General features: G+C 43.9%; 1 protein-coding gene across 1 annotated transcript in view; it reads right to left on the bottom strand.

The window, feature by feature from the left end:
* LOC142759653 (dynein axonemal heavy chain 5-like) overlaps nucleotides 1-20,449 on the bottom strand; it is a 466,211-nt gene that overhangs the window by 371,677 nt on the left and 74,085 nt on the right. The window contains 2 exon segments of the mRNA XM_075862058.1: nucleotides 16,037-16,174; nucleotides 17,629-17,764. Of these exon segments, the coding sequence (XP_075718173.1) occupies nucleotides 16,037-16,174; nucleotides 17,629-17,764 (274 nt within the window).

The raw sequence follows: 20,449 nt of genomic DNA, 5'->3' as shown, positions 1-20,449 counted from the left end.
AGGCTATGTTCACAGGGAGTGAAAATTCGGCCTGGAAATATCAGCTCCGGTTTTTTTTAAGTGGTTTTCCACCACGCGTTTTTTGCCACGATTTATGACGCGTTTTTTTTACCTATTTCTTCAACAGGCAAAGGGAAAAACCGCAAGCGTTTTTTGACATTAAACGCGTCAAAAACCGCATCGGCCGTTCGCTGCGTTTTTCCCGTCTCCCATTGATTTCAATGGGGTTTTGAGGTGGAAAACGCCTCAAGATAGGTCATGTCGCTTCTTTTTCCCGTGAGCGTTTCTGCTCGCGGGAAAAAAATGCCTCCACCTGCCATTGAAAACGACAGGAGGCAATTTCGGCCATGTTTTGCGGCGTTTTTTGACACGGTTTCCACGGCAAAAAAACTTGTAAAAAAACTGTGTGAACAGGGCCTTAGGGCATGACCACACATGGCGGAATTCCTCCGCAACTGTCCGCATCAATGCCGCACAGAATCTGCGTTGCAGATTCTGCAGCGGATCTGCACAAAATGTGCAGAAAATTGATGCGGACTGGCCGCTGCGGACTGCAGGAAAAGTGCTTCTCTTCTCCCTATTCAGTGCAGGATAGAGAGAAGGGACAGCACTTTCCCTAGTGAAAGTCAAAGAAATTCATACTTACCGCCCGTTGTCTTGGTGACGCGTCCCTCTTTCGGCATCCAGCCCGACCTCCCTGGATGACGCGCCAGTCCATGTGACCGCTGCAGCCTGTGCTTGGCCTGTGATTGGCTGCAGCCGTCACTTACACTGAAACGTCATCCTGGGAGGCCGGACTGGAGACAGACGCAGGGAGTTCTCGGTAAGTATGAACTTATATTTTTTTTTACAGATACATGTATATTGAGATCGGTAGTCACTGTCCCGGGTGCAGAAACAGTTACTGCCGATCGCGTAACTCTTTCAGCACCCTGGACAGTGACTATTTACAGACGTCTCCTAGCAACGCTCCCGTCATTACGGGAGCCCCATTGACTTCCTCAGTCTGGCTGTAGACCTAGAAATACATAGGTCCAGCCAGAATGAAGAAATGTCATGGTAGTAAAAACAATACGCTCCGCAGCACACATAAGATCTGCGGACTTCATTGCGGAATTTTGACTCTCCATTGAAGTCAATGGAGAAATTCCGCCATGAGTCCGCAACCAGTCCGCCACTGCTCCGCAACAGACAGAGCATGCTGCGGACACCAAATTCCGCTCCGCAGCCTATGCTCCGCAGCGGAATTGTACGCATCGTGTAAACGAACACTGCTAAATTAAAGTGAAAGTCAATGGAGAAACGGCTCCGCTGCGGATTAACGCTGCGGAGTGTCCGCAGCGGAATTTAAGTGAAATTCCGCTATGTGTGAACCCGCCCTTATGGTTCTAGCGACAGAGGTTGGAAGCAAGGTTCTCAGCAGAAGCAGTTGTCTGCCACGGAAGGAGCAATATAATCAAGACATATTAGAGCATGTCTGCTGTTTAACCCCTTAACGACATCTGATGTACAGTTAGGGTATGTTCACACGGCAGCGTCCGTAACGGCTGAAATTACGGGGATGTTTTCAGGAGGAAACATCCCCGTAATTTCAGCCGTAACGGCATGTGCAGGCGCTTGAACGTCGCGTCAGTTACGGACATAATTGGACATAATTGGCGCTGCTATTCATTGGAGTTACGGACATAATTGGTGCTGCTATTCATTGGAGTCAATGAATAACGGCTCCAATTACGCCCCAAGAAGTGACAGGTCACTTCTTTGACGCGGGCGTCTATTTACGCACCGTCATTTGACAGCCTCGTGTGAACAGACAAACGTTAGCCCATTGCTTTCGATGGGCAGATGTTTGTCAGCGCTATCGAGGCGTTTTTTTCGGACGTAATTCGGGGCAAAAACGCCCGAATTACGTCCGTAATTAGTGCGTGTGAACATACCCTTACATCGATAAGGGCAATGACTTCCCGCAACTCCACGTAACTGAGCCTGCGCCATCACCAGCGGGTGTCAGCTGTACATTACAGCTGACACCCTGCTGCAAGGCCAGGACCAGAGCTAGCCGCCAATCCGGCAAATTAACCCCTTTAGATTCAGCTCTCAAAAGCGAAAACTTAAAAAAAGATGGCGCGGGTTCAGAAGCTCAGCCTGCACCATCAGCCGCGGGTGTCAGCTGTATGGTATAGCTGACACCCTGCTGTAACGGCAGGGAAAGGGGATAGGGGATAGCTACGATCCCTGCCATTAACCCCTTAGATGCTACAATCAAAAGCGATCACACCATCTTAGTGGTTTGTAGCCATTCGGCATCGTGGGGGTGCCGATCATTGAAATGGGAACTGGAGGCAGAGCCTAATAGACTTGCAGTCAGTGTATGACTGACAGCTCTAATGCATTGCACTATGTGGGTAGTGCAATGTATTATAATGAAGATCAGAGGTGCAAGTCTTCAAGTCCCCTAGCGGGACAAAAAAAAATAAAAAGTAAAAAAAAAAGTAAATAAAAATGTTGTACAAAAGTATAACAATAAAAGTTATAAGTTAAAAAAACAAAAACTGCCTTTTTCACTATAATAAGTCTTTTATTAAAGGAAAAAAATGAAAATGTACACATATTTGGTATCAACGTGTTCGTAACGACCCAATCTATAAAACTATAATGTTATTTTTCCCGCATGGTGAACACCACAAAACAACAAAAAAAGAAAATGCCAGAATTGCTATTTAATTATCACCACCTGTCTCTAAACATATAAAAAGTGATCAAAAGTTTGCATGTAGTCTAAAATAGTACGAATAATACTAAATCCCGTCCCGCAAAAAACAAGCCATTACACAGCTTTTTTGACTGAAATATAAAAAAAGTTATTGCTCTCTCATGACACAAAGAATTAATAATTTTTTTTTTAAATAATTTTTGTTGTGCAAACGATGCAAAATATAAAAAAATATATATTACATATGTTAGCGCCGTATTCGTATCTACCTGCAGAATTAAGTAAAAGTTTCATTTGTAGCTCTTGGTGAACAATGTAAAAAAAAGAATTAAAACACTGTCAGAATTGCTGGTTTTTGGTCACCTTGATTGCCCAAAAAATTTAATAAAAAATTCTTTGAAAAAACGCATTATTAAAAAGTTATGTCTCTTAGGGTATGTTCACACGGCAGCGTCCGTTACGGCTGAAATTACGGTGCTGTTTTCAGGAGAAAACAGCACCGTAATTTCAGCCGTAATGGCATGTTGAGGCGCTTTTCGCTGCGTCCATTACGGGAGTTAAATGGAGCTGGCTTTCCATGGAGTCCATGGAAAACGGCTCCATTTACGTCTGAAGAAGTGACAGGCACTTCTTTGACGCGGGCGTCTTTTTTACGCCCCGCCTTTTGACAGCGGGGCGTAAAAAAAATGACCGTCTGCACAGAACATCGTAAGACCCATTCAAATGAATGGGCAGATGTTTGCCGACGCTATTGAGCCGCTATTTCGGATGTAATTCGGGGCAAAAACGCCCGAATTACGTCCGTAAATAGTGTGTGTGAACATACCCTCAGTGTGTTCCAAAACCGCATAAGATTGGGCACCATTTATCAGTGCGACACTGTTCACACATCTATGAATTATTATTAATTTACTGCATTACTATACCCCCTTATTACGCCCTGATGTACTCTGCCCAGCTTACATATGCCCACACATTATAAACTGAAACACTACTACCAAGCAAAATCTGCCCTCCAAAAGCCAAATGGTGCTCCCTCCCTTCTGAACCCTGCAGTGTGCCATACAGCAGTTTACGTCCACATATGGCATCGCCATACCCAGGGGAACCCGCTTAACATTTTAAGAGATATTTTTCTTCAGAGGCACAAACTGGGCACATTGTATTGTGCACTAAAACGGTATATCAGTGGAAAATTGCGGATGGCTAATTTCTTATGAAAAAACACCTGTGGGGTCAAAATGTTTACTACACCCCTTAAAATGCCTTAAGGGGTGTAGTTTCCAAAATAGGGGTCACTACTTGGGGGTTTGTTTTACTATTTGACCTCAGAGCCCTACAATTGTGGGCCAATTCTGTGAAAATCACCAGAATGGGCCTCAAATGTGCATGGTGCTCTTCAGTTCTGAGCTCTCTCATATGTCCAGGCAAATGATAAATGCCTTTGGCATTGTAGTTTCCAAAATGGGGTCACTTCCACTGTACTCTAGTACCTCAGGAGTTTTGCAAATGCGACATGTCGCCCAAAAACCAATCCAGCATATCTGATTGACAAATAGCGTTCCTGCCTTTCTGAGACATGCAGTGTGTCCAAACAGCAGTTTATGACCGTACTCGGGAGAAATTGCCGTATTGGCGTGATCAGCAGAAATTGCTTTACAAATGTTGGGCTGCTTTTTTTCAAAAAAAACCCTTGTGAAAATGAAAAAATTAACATTTCACTGGAAAAAATGTCGAATTTCAATTTCACTGCCTTATTCCACTAAATTCAGCCAAAAAAAATATGTGGGGTCAAATATACCCCTCGATAAATTCTTTGAGGGGTGTAGTTTCCCAAAAGGTTGCTTTTGGTTGTGTTTCCTCTTTTTTGGCACCACAAGACCTCTTCAAACCTGACATGGTGCCTAAAATATATTCTAATAAAAAGGTGGTCCCAAAATCCACTCAGTGCTCCTTTGCTTCTTAGGCCTGTGCTTCAGTCTATTATCACACTAGGGCCATATGTGGGATATTTCTAAAAACTGCAGAACCTGGGCAATAAGTATTGGGTTGCGTTTCTCTGGTAAAACCTTCTGTGTTGCAGAAAAAAATGGATTACAAACAGATTTTCTGCAAAAAAAAATGACATTTATAAATTTCACCTCCACTTCGCTTTATTTCCTGCGAAACGCCTAAAGGGTTAGGAAACTTTCTAAATGCTGTTTTGTATACTTTGAAGGGTGCAATTTTTAAAATGGGGTGATTTATATTGGGTGGTTTTCTAATATATAGAGCCCTCAAAGTCACTTCAGAACTGAACTGGTCCCTAAATAAAATTGCTGCTAAAGTTTTAAGCCTTGTGGCGTCCTAGAAAAATAAAAGGACGTTAAAAAAATTATGCCAACATGAAATAGACATATGGGAAATGTTAACTAGTAGCTATTTTGTGTGGTATTACTAACTGTCTTGCAAGCAGATACATTTAAATGTATAAAAATGCAAATTTTTGCAAATTTTCTCACAATTTTGGTGTTTTTCACAAACAAACACTAACTGTATCAACTAAATTTTACCACTAACTTAAAGAGGCTCTGTCACCACCTTATAAGTGGCCTATATTGTACATGATGTGATCGGCGCTGTAATGTAGATTACAGCAGTGTTTTTTATTTAGAAAAACGATCATTTTTGATGGAGTCATGACCTATATTAGCTTTATGTTTATGAGTTCCTCAATGGACAACTGGGCGTGTTTTACAACTGCAGTCTTCACGGCACCTGCTGCTATTGCTCCTGCTGTTCCTACTACTACATCTCCTGGCAGTACCGATTGGTGATTCTCTCTGCCACTGCCTCCTTGCTATGATGGAGACACGAGGACCTGCAGGGGTTTCTGAACCAATGTCAGATCCACTTCTGTCTACATGCCAGAGCATTTCCTTCTGATGACGCAAAGATCGCCTTCATAGTCTCTCTTCTTACTGGCAAGGCACTGGCATGGGCAAACCCCATCTGGGAACATCAGGGACTAGAGACCCGTTACAGTGTTTCCTACTGACTTTCCGCTCAGTATTTGGGGGACCTGGGCGAGCCCCTTCTGCAGCTGCATCCCTGTTGACCTTTTGACAAGAAGACGCCTCCATGGGCGAGTACGTCATTCTGTTCCGTACCCTGGTGGCAGAGCAGACCTGGAACAATGAAGCCTTGGTGGCTACATTCTGGCATGGTCTATCTGGCATGTCTATCCTCCGATATCAAAGACGAGCTTCCCGCATGAGATCTGCCTTCTATCCTAGATGACCTCATTCTTCTAGCTACCCGGATTGACATGAGGATCCAGGAACGGTCTCAAGAGCTTCACCGGTTCAGAAGTTTTCATAGGCTGGCTCCTACATTTCAGCAACCCCAGCTGTCCTCATCAAATGTTCCACCAGTGGAGCCTATGCAACATTATCCAATAGGACCTAGTGGATCAGCTCCAATTGCCGATGGTTCCCTTGGAGACACCCCTGGCTGTTGCCTCGGTGAATGGACTTCCTTTGCCCTATCCCATTGTGTCTGAGACCATACCACTGAAGCTCCAAGTTGGCCTAAAACTTAATCCGAATCTGTCAAGGTGACGAGTGGAAGACGGCATTTAACACTCGAGACGGGCACTATGAATACCTGGTGATGCCCTTCGGCCTGTGTAACGCTCCCGCGGTTTTCCAAGAATTCGTGAATGATATCTTCAGAGATCTCCTCTATGTCTGTGTGGTTTTCCATCTCGATGATATTTTGATCTTCTCCCCATATCTGACGCCACATCGGGAGCATGTCCGTCAAGTCCTGCTGCGATTAATGGAGAATCGTCTGTATGCCAAGCTGGAGAAGTGCACTTTTGAAAAAAATTCTCTGCCCTTCCTGGGTTACATCATCTCGGATCAGGGTGTCAAGATGGATCCTGAGAAAGTAAAGTCGATCCTGGAATGGCCACGTCCTCAAGGCCTGCGGTCCATACAGCGTTTACTGGGATTCGCTAACTTCTACCGGCAGTTTATCCCAAACTTCTCTTCACTGACGGCTCCCATCTCTACCCTTACCAAGAAAGGTATTATTGCAAAGGTGTGTACTCCAGATTCAGAATCAGCATTTGATAGCCTCAAGAGTGTCTTCACTTTAGCCTCGATCCTCCATCATCCTGACGTGTCTCGGTAGTTCTCGTTGGAGGTGGGCGCTTCTTCTGTTGGTGCAGGTGCACTTCTGTTCCAGAGAAGCTTCAAATGAAAGGCAGTAGTATGTGGCTATTACTCGAGACTTTTTTCCTCCCCAGAGCGCAATTACTCTATTGGGGATCGGAGTTACTGGCCATCAAATTGGCTCTGGAGGGGTGGAGACATCAGCTTGAGGGCACAGCTCACCCGTTACTAATATAGGCTGTAATACTGTGAATCCCCGCTACATGTGTGTTAACGATGATTTACAGCGCTGCACCCCCTTCAAAACAGCAGATCGATGGGGGTCCCGGAAGTGGGACCCGCCCCATCAGCTATTGATGGCCTATCCTGAGGATAGGCCATCAATTTTTAGGGACTGGATAACCCCTTTCATATTCAATTTCAGTATGCCTCAAAATTTTTATTAACCGTTAAGTAGCTTATGAACATATATTATGCCCTCATTTTAATTAGATGTGCATGGGTAGCGGCTAGGCATAGGTGAGGTCACAGAAAAAAATGTAATCTAACCTACCAAGCAAGTAGTACTGTCCTCTCCTTTTTAAGAAGGATGCTGCCTGTGACTGGAGTGGACGCTTGTTCCCATCACTGCTGCCTGCGTGTTATGCGGTGAGCCGCTAGCCCGCCGTTAGATGACGATGATGACTGGCTAAGATCATGTGACACTACGCACCTCTCAACTGCTCCTCGAGCGCCGCGCCGGGGAGGAGGTACGCACTTCTGCCACAAGCCGGAAACAGCAGTGCGTTAGAGGAAAATATATATATATATCGCTTGCAGAGGCTATGAAGTGAAATAATAAAAGAAACCCCCGATAAGTGACCCCAATTAAGAAACTACACCCCTCAAAGAATTTATCTAAGGGTATATTGAGCATTTTGGTCCCACAGTAAAATTGCAATTTTTCCACATATAAATTATTACATGCCACTCTTTATATTGTGCCAAGTTTGTGCGACTGGACTTACACCCCATAAATTTTTAAGCGGGTTCTCCAGGAACAAAGCTATGCCATATATATGGATGTGAACTGCTATTTGGACACAGAACAGGGCTTAGGAGCGTCATTTGGCTTTATACGTGTGGCTGTTTCTAGATTGTTTTTTGGGGGAGGCATGTCGCTTCTGCAGAGCCCCTGAGGTACCATCACAGTTTAATCCCCCAAAAGTACCCTTTTTGGAAACTACAAACCCTTAAGGTATTTATACAGGAGTATAATGCTAGGTGGTAGTTTTGTTTTGGGTTTTATCAGTGTTTCAATTTATAATGTTGGGGCATATGTAAGCTGTGCAGAGTACATCAAGGTATGTTAAAATGGTTTAATAACAGGATAAATTAAAAATAAAATTACTAATTCTAATTGTGTGGTACACTTTGCAGAAATCCTTGATGCAAAGGCCAGGTTTATCGGGGATGGTTTCACAGAGGTAAATAGTGTCCTTTCTCATCCCTCTTTTGCTAAACATTCCGCACCTTTTTTGTGCCCTTCCCTTCTTTGTAGTTTTGGGCACTTCTTTGAGGAAATGTTGCCCTGGTACAATACAGGCCCTCTTGCTTCTAGAAGTACTTGGGCCCTCCCCCTTGTTTCCAAAGATTCGGGCCTTATAACAACCTCTTGAAAAAGAGGGAATGTTCCCGTCTGGCCTGCACATGATAGCATGTAAGCGTTATACATTGCCATGTGTACATTGTCAGCTTTTTGAACCACACCTTAACTTTCCGCAAGGAACTGTACAGCTTCAGGACTTGATCAAAGAGATCAACCCCTTCAATGCACCTATTATATTCCAGGATGCAATCTGGCTTGAGGGTTATTGTAATGGCACCCTGGACATAAACATGGGTGCTGCCATTGCTGTGAATTGTGGTCAATATAAGGACATTTCTATTGACCTTATACTTGACAGACACGTCTAACTTGTTTTCATAAATGTTTATACTTGTTTTTGCCACATAGTGCTATGCTCTTGCCCTTTTTGAGTCTTTGGGCAAGCTATGTTAAAAAGAGGCCTCTCTGGTTTTTGCGCACAGTATGCCGCATGCTGTACTACTTCCGGTAGAGAGGCACTTAAAGAGTAGGATGCTGGTATAGAAGTTATCCCTTGACTGCCGACTATAAGACGCAGGGACTTTTTAGCAAGATTTATTCTTGCTAAAAACTGCCTCTTATAGTCCGAAAAGAGAATGAGCGTTACGTTAATAGCGTAGCAGCTCAAGCTACGCTGTTTCCGGAACTCGGTAGCTCAGAAAACAGCATACATGGTCGAGTTACGGAAACAGCATAACTCGCTGAGCTACGCTGTTTCCGTAACTCCCACAGAACTGAATAGTAGTTACGGAAACAGCGTAGTGTGGTACGCTGCTTCTGTAACTGCCATTCACTACTATGGGAGTTATGGAAACAGCGTAGCTCAGCGAGTTACGGAAACGCTGTTTCCGTAACTCATCCATGTATTTCAGTGTAATGTACCAGTGATCTAATGATCGCTGGTTCAAGTCCCCTAGGGGAACTAATAAAATGTGTAAAAAAATTAATTTTCAGGAGTGTACAAGTACAAAAATGATTAAAAGTTACAAAAAAAAAAAATTCCCATTTTTCCCCAAGGACAATGTAAAAAATTGTGATAAAAAAAAAATCGTATGTACCAAAAACTGGCTCTCAGAATGTGGTGAAACAGAACAAATAATTTTTTTTAAGTAGTTTTTGCTTTGTAATAGTAAAAGTAGTAAAATATGAAATTTTTTCCTATCCTACTTTCTGTTGTCTAAAACCTGGGTGCGTCTTATAGTCATGTGCATCTTATAGTCCCAAAAATACGGTACTTTTCGGGGGTGTATGCTTGTGTAAACTTAGTGCTAAAATGATCGAGGACTGGCCTGTTTTTAAATAGACGGTCAAATGTGGGTTTTTTTGGGGGGGAAACTGTCCATTATATTTGTAATGTAAAGATTTCAGAATTGATTCAAAGCTTGGCCGGGTCATGGCCATGCTGTAAATTGGGGTTTTATACAAAATGTCTGTACTGCATTATTGATTAATTTCTGTTCTTTTTTTTACTAACCAAGTATGCAGCACTAGCCCCCATTAATGCATATGATGACGCAAGGTTTTGGGCAAAAAGCTGCTCAGTACATAAATTAGTCTTGCCCATACAAAATCCTCCAAGAAAGAGACCTTAAAAAAGTTAATTTCTGTGAAGTCTGCAGTCTCAAATGTAATTCCTGAGCTGTCCATGAAATCAGGAATCTGAGGCTCATAATTGTTAGTGAGGGTGGCCATATGGGATTACTTATCAATAGGGGAAGTTGCCTATGCAGTTGTCCTTGTGCGCCTTTGCAGGGATTCGTCATGACTGGATAAGGAGGAGGAAACAAATAGGAATGGGATATATTCCTATTTTCCTTCACTGGCCATTTCCTTCGCTGGCCATATCAGTGTCAGAGGCAATGAGGTTGCATACCTCCTCAGAGCCTTTTGGACAATAGGGATGATTGAGATATTTGTATTTTTTACACGAGGACATGTAGTATTTTAACACGTGTATAGTATAAACAGAAGAGAAAATTATAGATTAAAAGAATAATAGAACAAAAACAAAAATGATAAAAGAATAGGGAAAAAATGAAAACAAAAAAAATAGACAAAGATAAAAAATTTAGTAAGCTGTTATATAAAATTTACTGTATGAACTTTAGTAAAAAAAATAACTGCTTAAAGGAAACCTGCAAGCAGCTTTGAGGCCTCAAAAGTGCTGACAGAGTGATATAGGGGAGGGGTAGAGCATTTTAAAATACTTTTTTTCTCGGTTATGCAAGTTGCATGACTAAGGCCTCATGCACACGACCGTATTTTTGCCCACCCGTAAATACTGGCGTAAATACGGGTCCTTGGTCACACGTATTCGACCCGCATGGCACCAATATTTACGGACCCGTGCCCGTAAATACGGGTCCGGTGTCACCCGTATTCCACCCGTATTTACAGGTACGTTTTTGGCTGCAAAATTGCACTGCACTAATCGGCAGCCCTTCTCTCTATCAGTGCAGGATAGAGAGAAGGGACAGCCCTTTCCGTAATAAAAGTTAAAGAAATTCATACTTACCCGGCTGTTGTCTTGGTGACGAGTCCTTCTCTTCACATCCAGCCTGACCTCCCTGGATGACGCGGCAGTCCATGTGACCGCTGCAGCCAGTGATTTGGCCTGTGATTGGCTGCAGTGGTCACATGGGCTGTAACGTCATCCCAGGAGGCCGGACTGGAGGAAGAAGCAGGGAGTTCTGGGTAAGTATGAACGTCTTTTTTTTTTTACGGCTTTATCTATGTTGTGATTGGTAGCCACTGTCCAGGGTACTGAAACAGTTACTGCCGATCGTTTAACTCTTTCAGCACCCTGGACAGTGACTATTTACTGGCGTCGCCTAGCAACGCTCCCGTAATTACGGGTGCACACACATAGCCACCCGTAATTACTGTAGCCCCATAGACTTCTATGGACTGCCCGTGCCGTAATTACGGCCTGAAATAGGCCATGTTCTATCTTTTTCAACGGCAGGGGCACCTTACCGTAAACATACGGGGAGGTACCCGTGGCCAATAGAAGTCTATGGGCCCGTAATTACGGGAGTTTTTACGGTCGTGTGCATGAGGCCTAAGAAATTGACGTTTGATTTCTCAGAAATGCTGCTGTTGATAATCACAGAGGCAGCAGCCATCACAGTTGTCAGATCGCACTACAAGCCCCAGTAGTATAGCGCAGAGAATCACAGAACTTCTACGCGTGATGTTATTTTAAAACACCAATTGGTGATGCGATCGGTTGGCCTGTACAGAACTACCAATCGCAATGATCACCAAAGTGCAACCTCTACCATCTCGCCCTCACCACTTGGTAATGACTGGTGCTGTCCTGGACAGAAGCAATTGCTACCATTTTACTGTGCCCTGTGGCATATTGACTGGCTTGTAACAAAGTTTGCAGTGATTGGCCAGTCAGTTTACTGGCCAATCGCAGCGATCACCAATGCAGGGGGGCCGTGATGACCCCCTGGGTGATGAATACAGATGGCCTGCTGTCCACCTAGAGCACCAAATATATACAGTGAAGGAAATAAGTATTTGATCCCTTGCTGATTTTGTAAGTTTGCCCACTGTCAAAGACATGAACAGTCTAGAATTTTTAGGCTAGGTTAATTTTACCAGTGAGAGATAGATTATATAAAAAAAAAAAAAAGAAAATCACATTGTCAAAATTATATATATTTATTTGCATTGTGCACAGAGAAATAAGTATTTGATCCCCTACCAACCATTAAGAGTTCAGCCTCCTCCAGACCAGTTACACGCTCCAAATCAACTTGGTGCCTGCATTAAAGACAGCGGTCTTACATGGTCACCTGTATAAAAGACTCCTGTCCACAGACTCAATTAATCAGTCTGACTCTAACCTCTACAACATGGGCAAGACCAAAGAGCTTTCTAAGGATGTCAGGGACAAGATCATAGACCTGCACAAGGCTGGAATGGGCTACAAAACCATAAGTAAGATGCTGGGTGAGAAGGAGACAACTGTTGGTGCAATAGTAAGAAAATGGAAGACATACAAAATGACTGTCAATCGACATCGATCTGGGGCTCCATGCAAAATCTCACCTCGTGGGGTATCCTTGATCCTGAGGAAGGTGAGAGCTCAGCCGAAAACTACACGGGGGGAACTTGTTAATGATCTCATGGCAGCTGGGACCACAGTCACCAAGAAAACCATTGGTAACACATTACGCCGTAATGGATTAAAATCCTGCTGTGCCCGCAAGGTCCCCCTGCTCAAGAAGGCACATGTACAGGCCCGTCTGAAGTTTGCAAATGAACATCTGGATGATTCTGAGAGTGATTGGGAGAAGGTGCTGTGGTCAGATGAGACTAAAATTGAGCTCTTTGGCATTAACTCAACTCGCCGTGTGTGGAGGAAGAGAAATGCTGCCTATGACCCAAAGAACACCGTCCCCACTGTCAAGCATGGAGGTGGAAACATTATGTTTTGAGTGTGTTTCTCTGCTAAGGGCACAGGACTACTTCACCGCATCAATGGGAGAATGGATGGAGCCATGTACCGTCAAATCCTGAGTGACAACCTCCTTCCCTCCACCAGGACATTAATAATGGCTCGTGGCTGGGTCTTCCAGCACGACAATGACCCGAAACATACAGCCAAGGCAACAAAGGAGTGGCTCAAAAAGAAGCACATTAAGGTCATGGAGTGGCCTAGCCAGTCTCCAGACCTTAATCCCATCGAAAACTTATGGAGGGAGCTGAAGATCTGAGTTGCCAAGCGACAGCCTCGAAAATCTTAATGATTTACAGATGATCTGCAAAGAGGAGTGGGCCAAAATTCCATCTAACATGTGTGCAAACCTCATCATCAACTACGAAAAACATCTGACTGCTGTGCTTGCCAACAAGGGTTTTGCCACCAAGTATTAAGTCTTGTTTGCCAAAGGGATCAAATACTTATTTCTCTGTGCACAATGCAAATAAATATATATAATTTTGACAATGTGATTTTCTCATTTTTTTTATATATAATCTATCTCTCACTGGTAAAATTAAGCTAGCCTAAAAATTCTAGACTGTTCATGTCTTTGACAGTGGGCAAACTTACAAAATCAGCAAGGTATCAAATACTTATTTCCTTCACTGTATATATATATATATATATATATATATATATATATAGATAGATAGATAGATAGATAGATAGATAGATAGATAGATAGATAGATGACGGGAAAGGGTTAATGTATCTTTCTATGTAAAAAAAAATGTTTACCAGTGAATGTGTTGTTATTATTGAGTCTGCTTTATTCTTTTTTTTTAAAAGGCTTTATTTTCAAAACTTTTGTTGTACAAAACACATACCAATATACAAACAATACAAAATGAAAGACATTCAGAAAGACATTAGCACCATATAGAAATATCAACTCGGAGCATATGCATTTTATGACAGTAACAAAATGTACATATTTACCATCTCCGAAAGCCAACTGAATCAAAACTAACATTCACTCACAGTCATCCTTGTACTCCGAACCCCCTCCCCCCCCCCACACACACACATCTCCGTCATTCTCAAGTGACCATTAAATCGCAGTGTCAAGAGTCTCTAACCACCTGGACCAAATTATCCCGAATTTATCTGGACATTTTCTGCTAGGGTACAACTTTCTATACATAGGTATATATTTATTCACCAGTTGCTGCCAGTGCAGTATACTCGGACTGTCTGTATTCTTCCAAGCCATAATTATAATCTTCCGGGCACAAAAAAGAACAAAGCGAAAAAATATCTTATCATAGTGATTATGAATAACTTCATGCATAATGCCCAAGAGGCACATCTGAGGGGTAAGAAGCCGCGGCAACTCATTATGGGTATGAAGAAATTCCACCACCTCCGACCAAAAGGGGACAACTCTGGGCCACATCCACACACAATGTAGAAAGGTACCGACCTCTGATTGGCATCAAAAACAACTATCCGAAGCCAATTCTCCCATCCTCTTAAGCCTAACTGGTGTGTAATAAATCCTATGCAAAAACCGAGACTGTATGAGAAAGTCCCGTGCACTGACCACCAAATCAAAAAAAGAGGATTCCACATCCCGCCAGTCCTCTTTTGTCAAGTTGGGGACATCACCCCTCCATTGCAGATACGCCTTATCAAAGGGTCTAGCACCCAGGGTTGTCAGGAAGGTATATACTTGGGTGAGGACCTTTGAGAGATCTGGAGGACCAAGAAGGTCTTCTAGCCTACAGAAACCCACCTGAGGTGACATAGAGCCAAATTGGGCACACCAGGCATGCCGTAGCTGCAGATAGTGAAAAAAAAACTTTCTCTGAAATGTTAATCTATCCAAAAGTTTGGAGAAGGATACAAAGCCAGACTCCACATTGAATACCTGACTCAGGAATTTGACCCCTGGCCCCGACCACATCCCCGCTCCCGGCAGCGATTCAAGATGAGGCAACCAAGGATTATTCCATAGTGGAGTCCGAGGTGAGTATGAGGGGACCGTATTAACCTGCAACAGAGGGTGTGCAGTCCTCCAAGCCACAGCCACCGGCCGAAGCGGCAAAGGTACGCAACCCAGGGATTTAAATTTATATAGCAAGTTAGTCAGACTTTCATAGGAAGTCATAAGTGCAGCTGCCAGTGCAGTGGCTGCATTACTCAGATCTATATCTATCCACCAACGTGCAATCACCAGTTGAGAAGCGAAATAGTAGAATTTAAGATTTGGTGCCGCCATTCCCCCCCATTGTTTAGGGGCCTGCAACAGACTAAGGCTGAACTGAGGAGCACCACCCTGCCAATAAAACAATGACAGTATACCATCAAGCTGTTGGAAGAATTTCTTCCGCAACACAACAGGACAGGCACGAAATAGATACAAAAATTTAGGTAAGTATATCATCTTAAATAAATGAATCCGTCCATGCAGTGACAACGGAAGGTTCCTCCAGGCGCTCAACTGTCTCTCAGTGGTTACCACCAAAGGGTCAAGATTCAGCTCCCCATTTCTTGCTATACTAAGGGAGATCTTGATCCCTAAATATGTAAACTGGGAAACTATCTGCAATGGTACAGGGAGGCTCTGGTGGGAGCAATAACCAGGAGTAAGTGGAAACATAACGGATTTGGCCCAATTCACTGTTAAACCAGAAAAGCTGCCGAATGTATCAATGAGCTCAAAATGGGAAACCAAGGAAGGACCATCATCCGCCAAATACACCAAAGTGTCATCTGCATACAGAGATATTTTCTCCGTTATGCGGCCTCTAGTAATGCCACAAATGTCAGAGGATTGGCGAATAGCCACTACCAGGGGTTCTATGGCAAGGGCAAATAACTGCGGGGAGAGTGGGCATCCCTGACGGGTATCGCATCCCAATAAAAAGGAGTCAGACACATCCAGATTCGTTATCACCCTAGCAGAAGGTCCCTCATATAGGAGACGAACCAGAGCCAGAAACCTTGGACCAAAATTTAACCTGGAAAGGAGCAGCCATAAATACCTCCACTCAACTGAGTCAAAGGCGAGTTATTTTGCTTGTAAAATATGTTGTTACCTTTGAATAATAGAAAGGGCATCCTTGCAAGGCATTCGACTGAGGAACAAAGCTTGTATGTACACAGAAATGTACTTTTCTGCTTGTTGGTTCATGACTAGGAATTCTGAGTAACCTTCTTCAAAGGGGTCGCGATCCCTACAAAAGTATAAGTATAAAAAAAAAAAGTAAATAAATACTTAAATACCTGCATTTAGTCAAAGGGAATTGGTCAGCAATTTGAGGCCCCAAAACTGCTGACAGCGAGATATACGGGAGCGGGAGGGCACTGTATCGATACCCTTTGTCTAGGTCATGCAAGTTCCATAGAAAACTATGTATAATTTCCCTGGTGCCACAGTTGCAGTTGCCACTCTCTGCTCTGAGTGGCGGCTCTAGCATCCAATTAGAAGACTTCTAGAGCCGTCATTTAGAGCAGAGGGAAGGGGCTGGCAGCGCTCGCTGAGGAGAGTTAAGGAGCAATTGCACATCATGAGCCATCGATTTCTTTGTAATGCAAATTGCATGACCAAGACAAAAGGTATCGTAAAAAAAACCACCACATCCCCTATATCGTACTGTCAGCAGTTTTGAGGCCTCAAAACTCCTGATAGTTCAATTTAAACTGCAAATAACGAACAAAAATACATGCTTTCTTTTTGCCATGAGATTTACACACTGGACAGAGAATTGTTCTGTTACATAGTTTGTATGGTTGAAAAAAGACATATGTCCATCAAGTTCAACCAAGGGATGGGAAAGGGGAAGTAAAAAATTTCTACACATAGGAGATAATATTTTTTTCTTCTAGGAAATTATCTAAGCCTTTTTTAAAGCCATAAAAAAAAAGGCTTAGATAATTTCCTAGAAGAAAAAAATATTAGCTCCTATGTGTAGAAATTTTGCTGTAAAGCAATTCATTTATTTTCCTATACAGCCACATACTAAATATATTTTTTTCATCAGATAAGATACATAGGAGTGAAAAGTTAGAACTGCCACTATTAAAGTTTCCATTTCAATTGGTTAGTCCCTGGCTAAAATATATCTCCATGGAATATTATTTTCTGAAGTCAATACAACCTAGTAGCCAGGCAATAATTCCATCACAATACAAGATCCAAAAAGTTGCCAGTTGCAATGTCTAACACCAGTTTTTACTTAATATTTACTTTATTATATAATATTCCATATATAACTTACAGTATGTGGGTTAGTACTGCAAATGCACTGCACACAACATTATCACAATTTTATTTCACCTTAAAATGTGAACATAAATAAAAGTGCAGATTATAATCTCTACAGTACTATGATAGAGAGGAGGAAAAATATTGATCCAGCGCTGGATCTATACTTTCCATCCTCTCTATCATGATCTAACCGAGTGCCTCCTCGAGGACCGTGCGCATATTCTGGGATCGGAACGCCAAGATTGGTGAGCTGGAGAAAACGTTCTATTTTCCTATAATCTCTACTACAAATTACCTATATTCAATACTCGAGTTTCATTTGTAATTAAATTTACTGAAGAAATCAAAAACAGATCACAAAAATATATCAAGATGCCTTTGTAAAGTGATTCTTTATAGCTTCAAATTTGTATGACTCACCTCCTCTCTGTATCCAAAAATGTTTCAGCATCGATGTACTGAGTCAGTAGTTCAATCATCTGCTCCAGTTTTTCCAAAAGAACAGAGGACAGATTGCACTCATCATCATCTATATCTTCTCTGTTGTACAGGTTCGCTATAAGCAGATCCATATGTTAGTCAGCTGTTTCATATAGATTTTATTGCACAATTAAATAGGGATATCTATTTTAAATATGCAACTTCAGTCTTAATTGTGGTGCAATGAGAAGGTAACGAAATAAATTGTCTATGTCATTTAGCCAGGATCTATGTAATAGTGGGGGGGGGGTAGGGAAACGGACAAGTGAGCCCTAATCTACCCGCCACTCTGTCCCTGCCTACTTGCAACGACCCGCCCTAGACGACGGGGTACAACTGGGCGGCGGTCCCTGCGCTCAGTAAGTGCATGACAAACACGACAAACAAACAAGGGAACACAAGCAAGGGAAATGGGCAGTTGCTCGCGGAAACACCGTGAGCAACAGAGTAGTGAACGAGCCGAGTCAAGCCAGGAGAGTGCGAGGTACAAAGCGAAAAGCAGAAGAGTAGTCGGTAAGCCAGGGTCTGTATGGAGCAGGATCAAAAAGTAGCAGGAGCTGTAGCTGGGCCAGGAAACCTCAAGGAAAGAATTCACAAGCACAGATGGACAGGAAGAGCAGGCTTAAATAGACCGAGGGCGGGAGCTAGCTGAGTCTGGCCAGGTTGCGATAGGCTCTCCCACTCCTAAGCCTGCCAGCCTGAGTGGAGGAAGCTGGTGTCTGTCTCAGGGATGTACACTCAGGTGTTGACTGATTAATTCTGGGAGTTAACCCTGAAGCAGTGCCTGGCAGATCCTTTACAGTACCCCCCCTTTTATGAGGGGCCACCGGACCCTTTCTAAGTGGACCTGGCTTACTGGGGAAACGCAGGTGGAACCTCCTGACCAATACCCCAGCGTGAACATCCCGGGCGGGTACCCAAGTCCTCTCCTCGGGCCCGTATCCTCTCCAATGGACCAGGTACTGGAGGGAGCCTTGGACCATCTTGCTGTCCACGATCCTGGCCACCTCAAATTCCACCCCCTCAGGGGTGAGGACGGGAACAGGAGGTTTCCTCGAGGGGGCCAAGGACGGGGAGCAGCGTTTCAGGAGGGAGGCATGAAACACGTTGTGTATACGAAAAGACGGGGGTAACTCCAGCCGGAAAGAGACAGGACTGAGGACCTCAATGACCTTATACGGCCCAATAAACCGGGGAGCAAACTTTTTGGACGGAACCTTGAGACGCAAGTTCCTGGATGACAACCACACCAGATCCCCGACCACAAACAGGGGGTTAGCAGAACGTCTTCTATCGGCCTGAGCCTTCTGTATGCTCTGGGACGCCTCTAGGTTCTTCTGAACCTGGGCCCAGACTGTGCACAGATCCCGATGAACGACCTCCACCTCGGGATTGTTGGAACAACCAGGTGAAACGGAGGAGAACCGTGGATTAAACCCAAAATTACAGAAAAAGGGAGAGACCCCTGACGAGTTACTGACCCGGTTATTAAGGGAAAATTCGGCGAGGGGAATGAAAGAAACCCAATCAAATTGACAGTCAGAGACAAAACATCTTAAGTATTGTTCTAGAGACTGATTAGTCCTCTCCGTTTGGCCATTGGTTTCAGGATGGAAGGCAGAGGAGAAGGACAGATCAATCCCCAACTTATTACAGAAGGCTCTCCAAAACAATGAAACAAATTGTACCCCTCTGTCAGAAACAATATTGACGGGGACCCCATGGAGACGCAGGATGTGTTTGATAAACAAGGTAGCCAACGTCTTGGCGTTGGGTAGTTTCTTGAGGGGCACAAAGTGGCACATTTTACTGAAGCGGTCTACCACCACCCACACCACCGACTTGCCTTGGGATGGAGGCAAATCGGTGATAAAATCCATGGAGATATGTGTCCAAGGTCTCTGGGGAATGGGCAACGAACGCAGTAAGCCCGCTGGTCGGGACCTGGGAGTCTTGGACCTGGCACAAACCTCACAGGCGGCGACGTAGGCCTTAACGTCTTTAGGCAAACCAGGCCACCAATAATTTCTGGTAATGAGGTGTTTGGTACCCAGGATGCCTGGATGGCCAGATAGTGCGGAGTCGTGATTTTCCCTAAGTACCCTTAGCCGGAATTGCAGGGGAACAAACAGCTTGTTCTCAGGAAGGTTCCCAGGAGCTGAACCTTGATCAGCAGCAATTTCAGAGACTAAATCGGACTCGATAGAGGAAATGACTATACCTGGAGGCAAAATACAAACAGGATCTTCCTCCGAAGGAGGGCTGGCCATGAAGCTACGCGACAGTGCATCCGCCTTAATATTTTTAGACCCGGCCCTATAGGTAACCAAAAAATTGAATCTGGTAAAAAACAACGCCCATCGAGCTTGTCTCGGGTTTAGCCTCCGGGCAGATTCTAGGAAAACCAGATTCTTGTGGTCGGTAAGGACCGTTACCTGGTGCCTAGCCCCCTCCAGGAAGTGGCGCCACTCTTCAAATGCCCATTTAATGGCTAAAAGTTCGCGGTTGCCAATATCATAGTTACACTCCGTGGGCGAAAACTTCCTAGAAAAGTAAGCACAGGGGTTGAGATGGGTGAGGGAGCTGGTACCCTGGGACAAGACGGCCCCCACTCCCACCTCGGACGCGTCAACCTCCACAATAAATGGCTCCCTTTGGTTGGGCTGAACCAGCACGGGGGCCGAGATAAAGCACTTCTTGAGGGTCTCAAAAGCCTGGACGGCCTCAGGGGGCCAATGGAGGACATCAGCACCCTTGCGAG

This window comes from Rhinoderma darwinii, chromosome 4 (genome assembly GCF_050947455.1).
Source record: "Rhinoderma darwinii isolate aRhiDar2 chromosome 4, aRhiDar2.hap1, whole genome shotgun sequence".
In the NCBI taxonomy this organism is placed as follows: domain Eukaryota; kingdom Metazoa; phylum Chordata; class Amphibia; order Anura; family Rhinodermatidae; genus Rhinoderma; species Rhinoderma darwinii.
The sequence above is the reverse complement of the archived record's forward strand: the minus strand, read 5'-3'. Positions and strand labels throughout refer to the sequence as shown.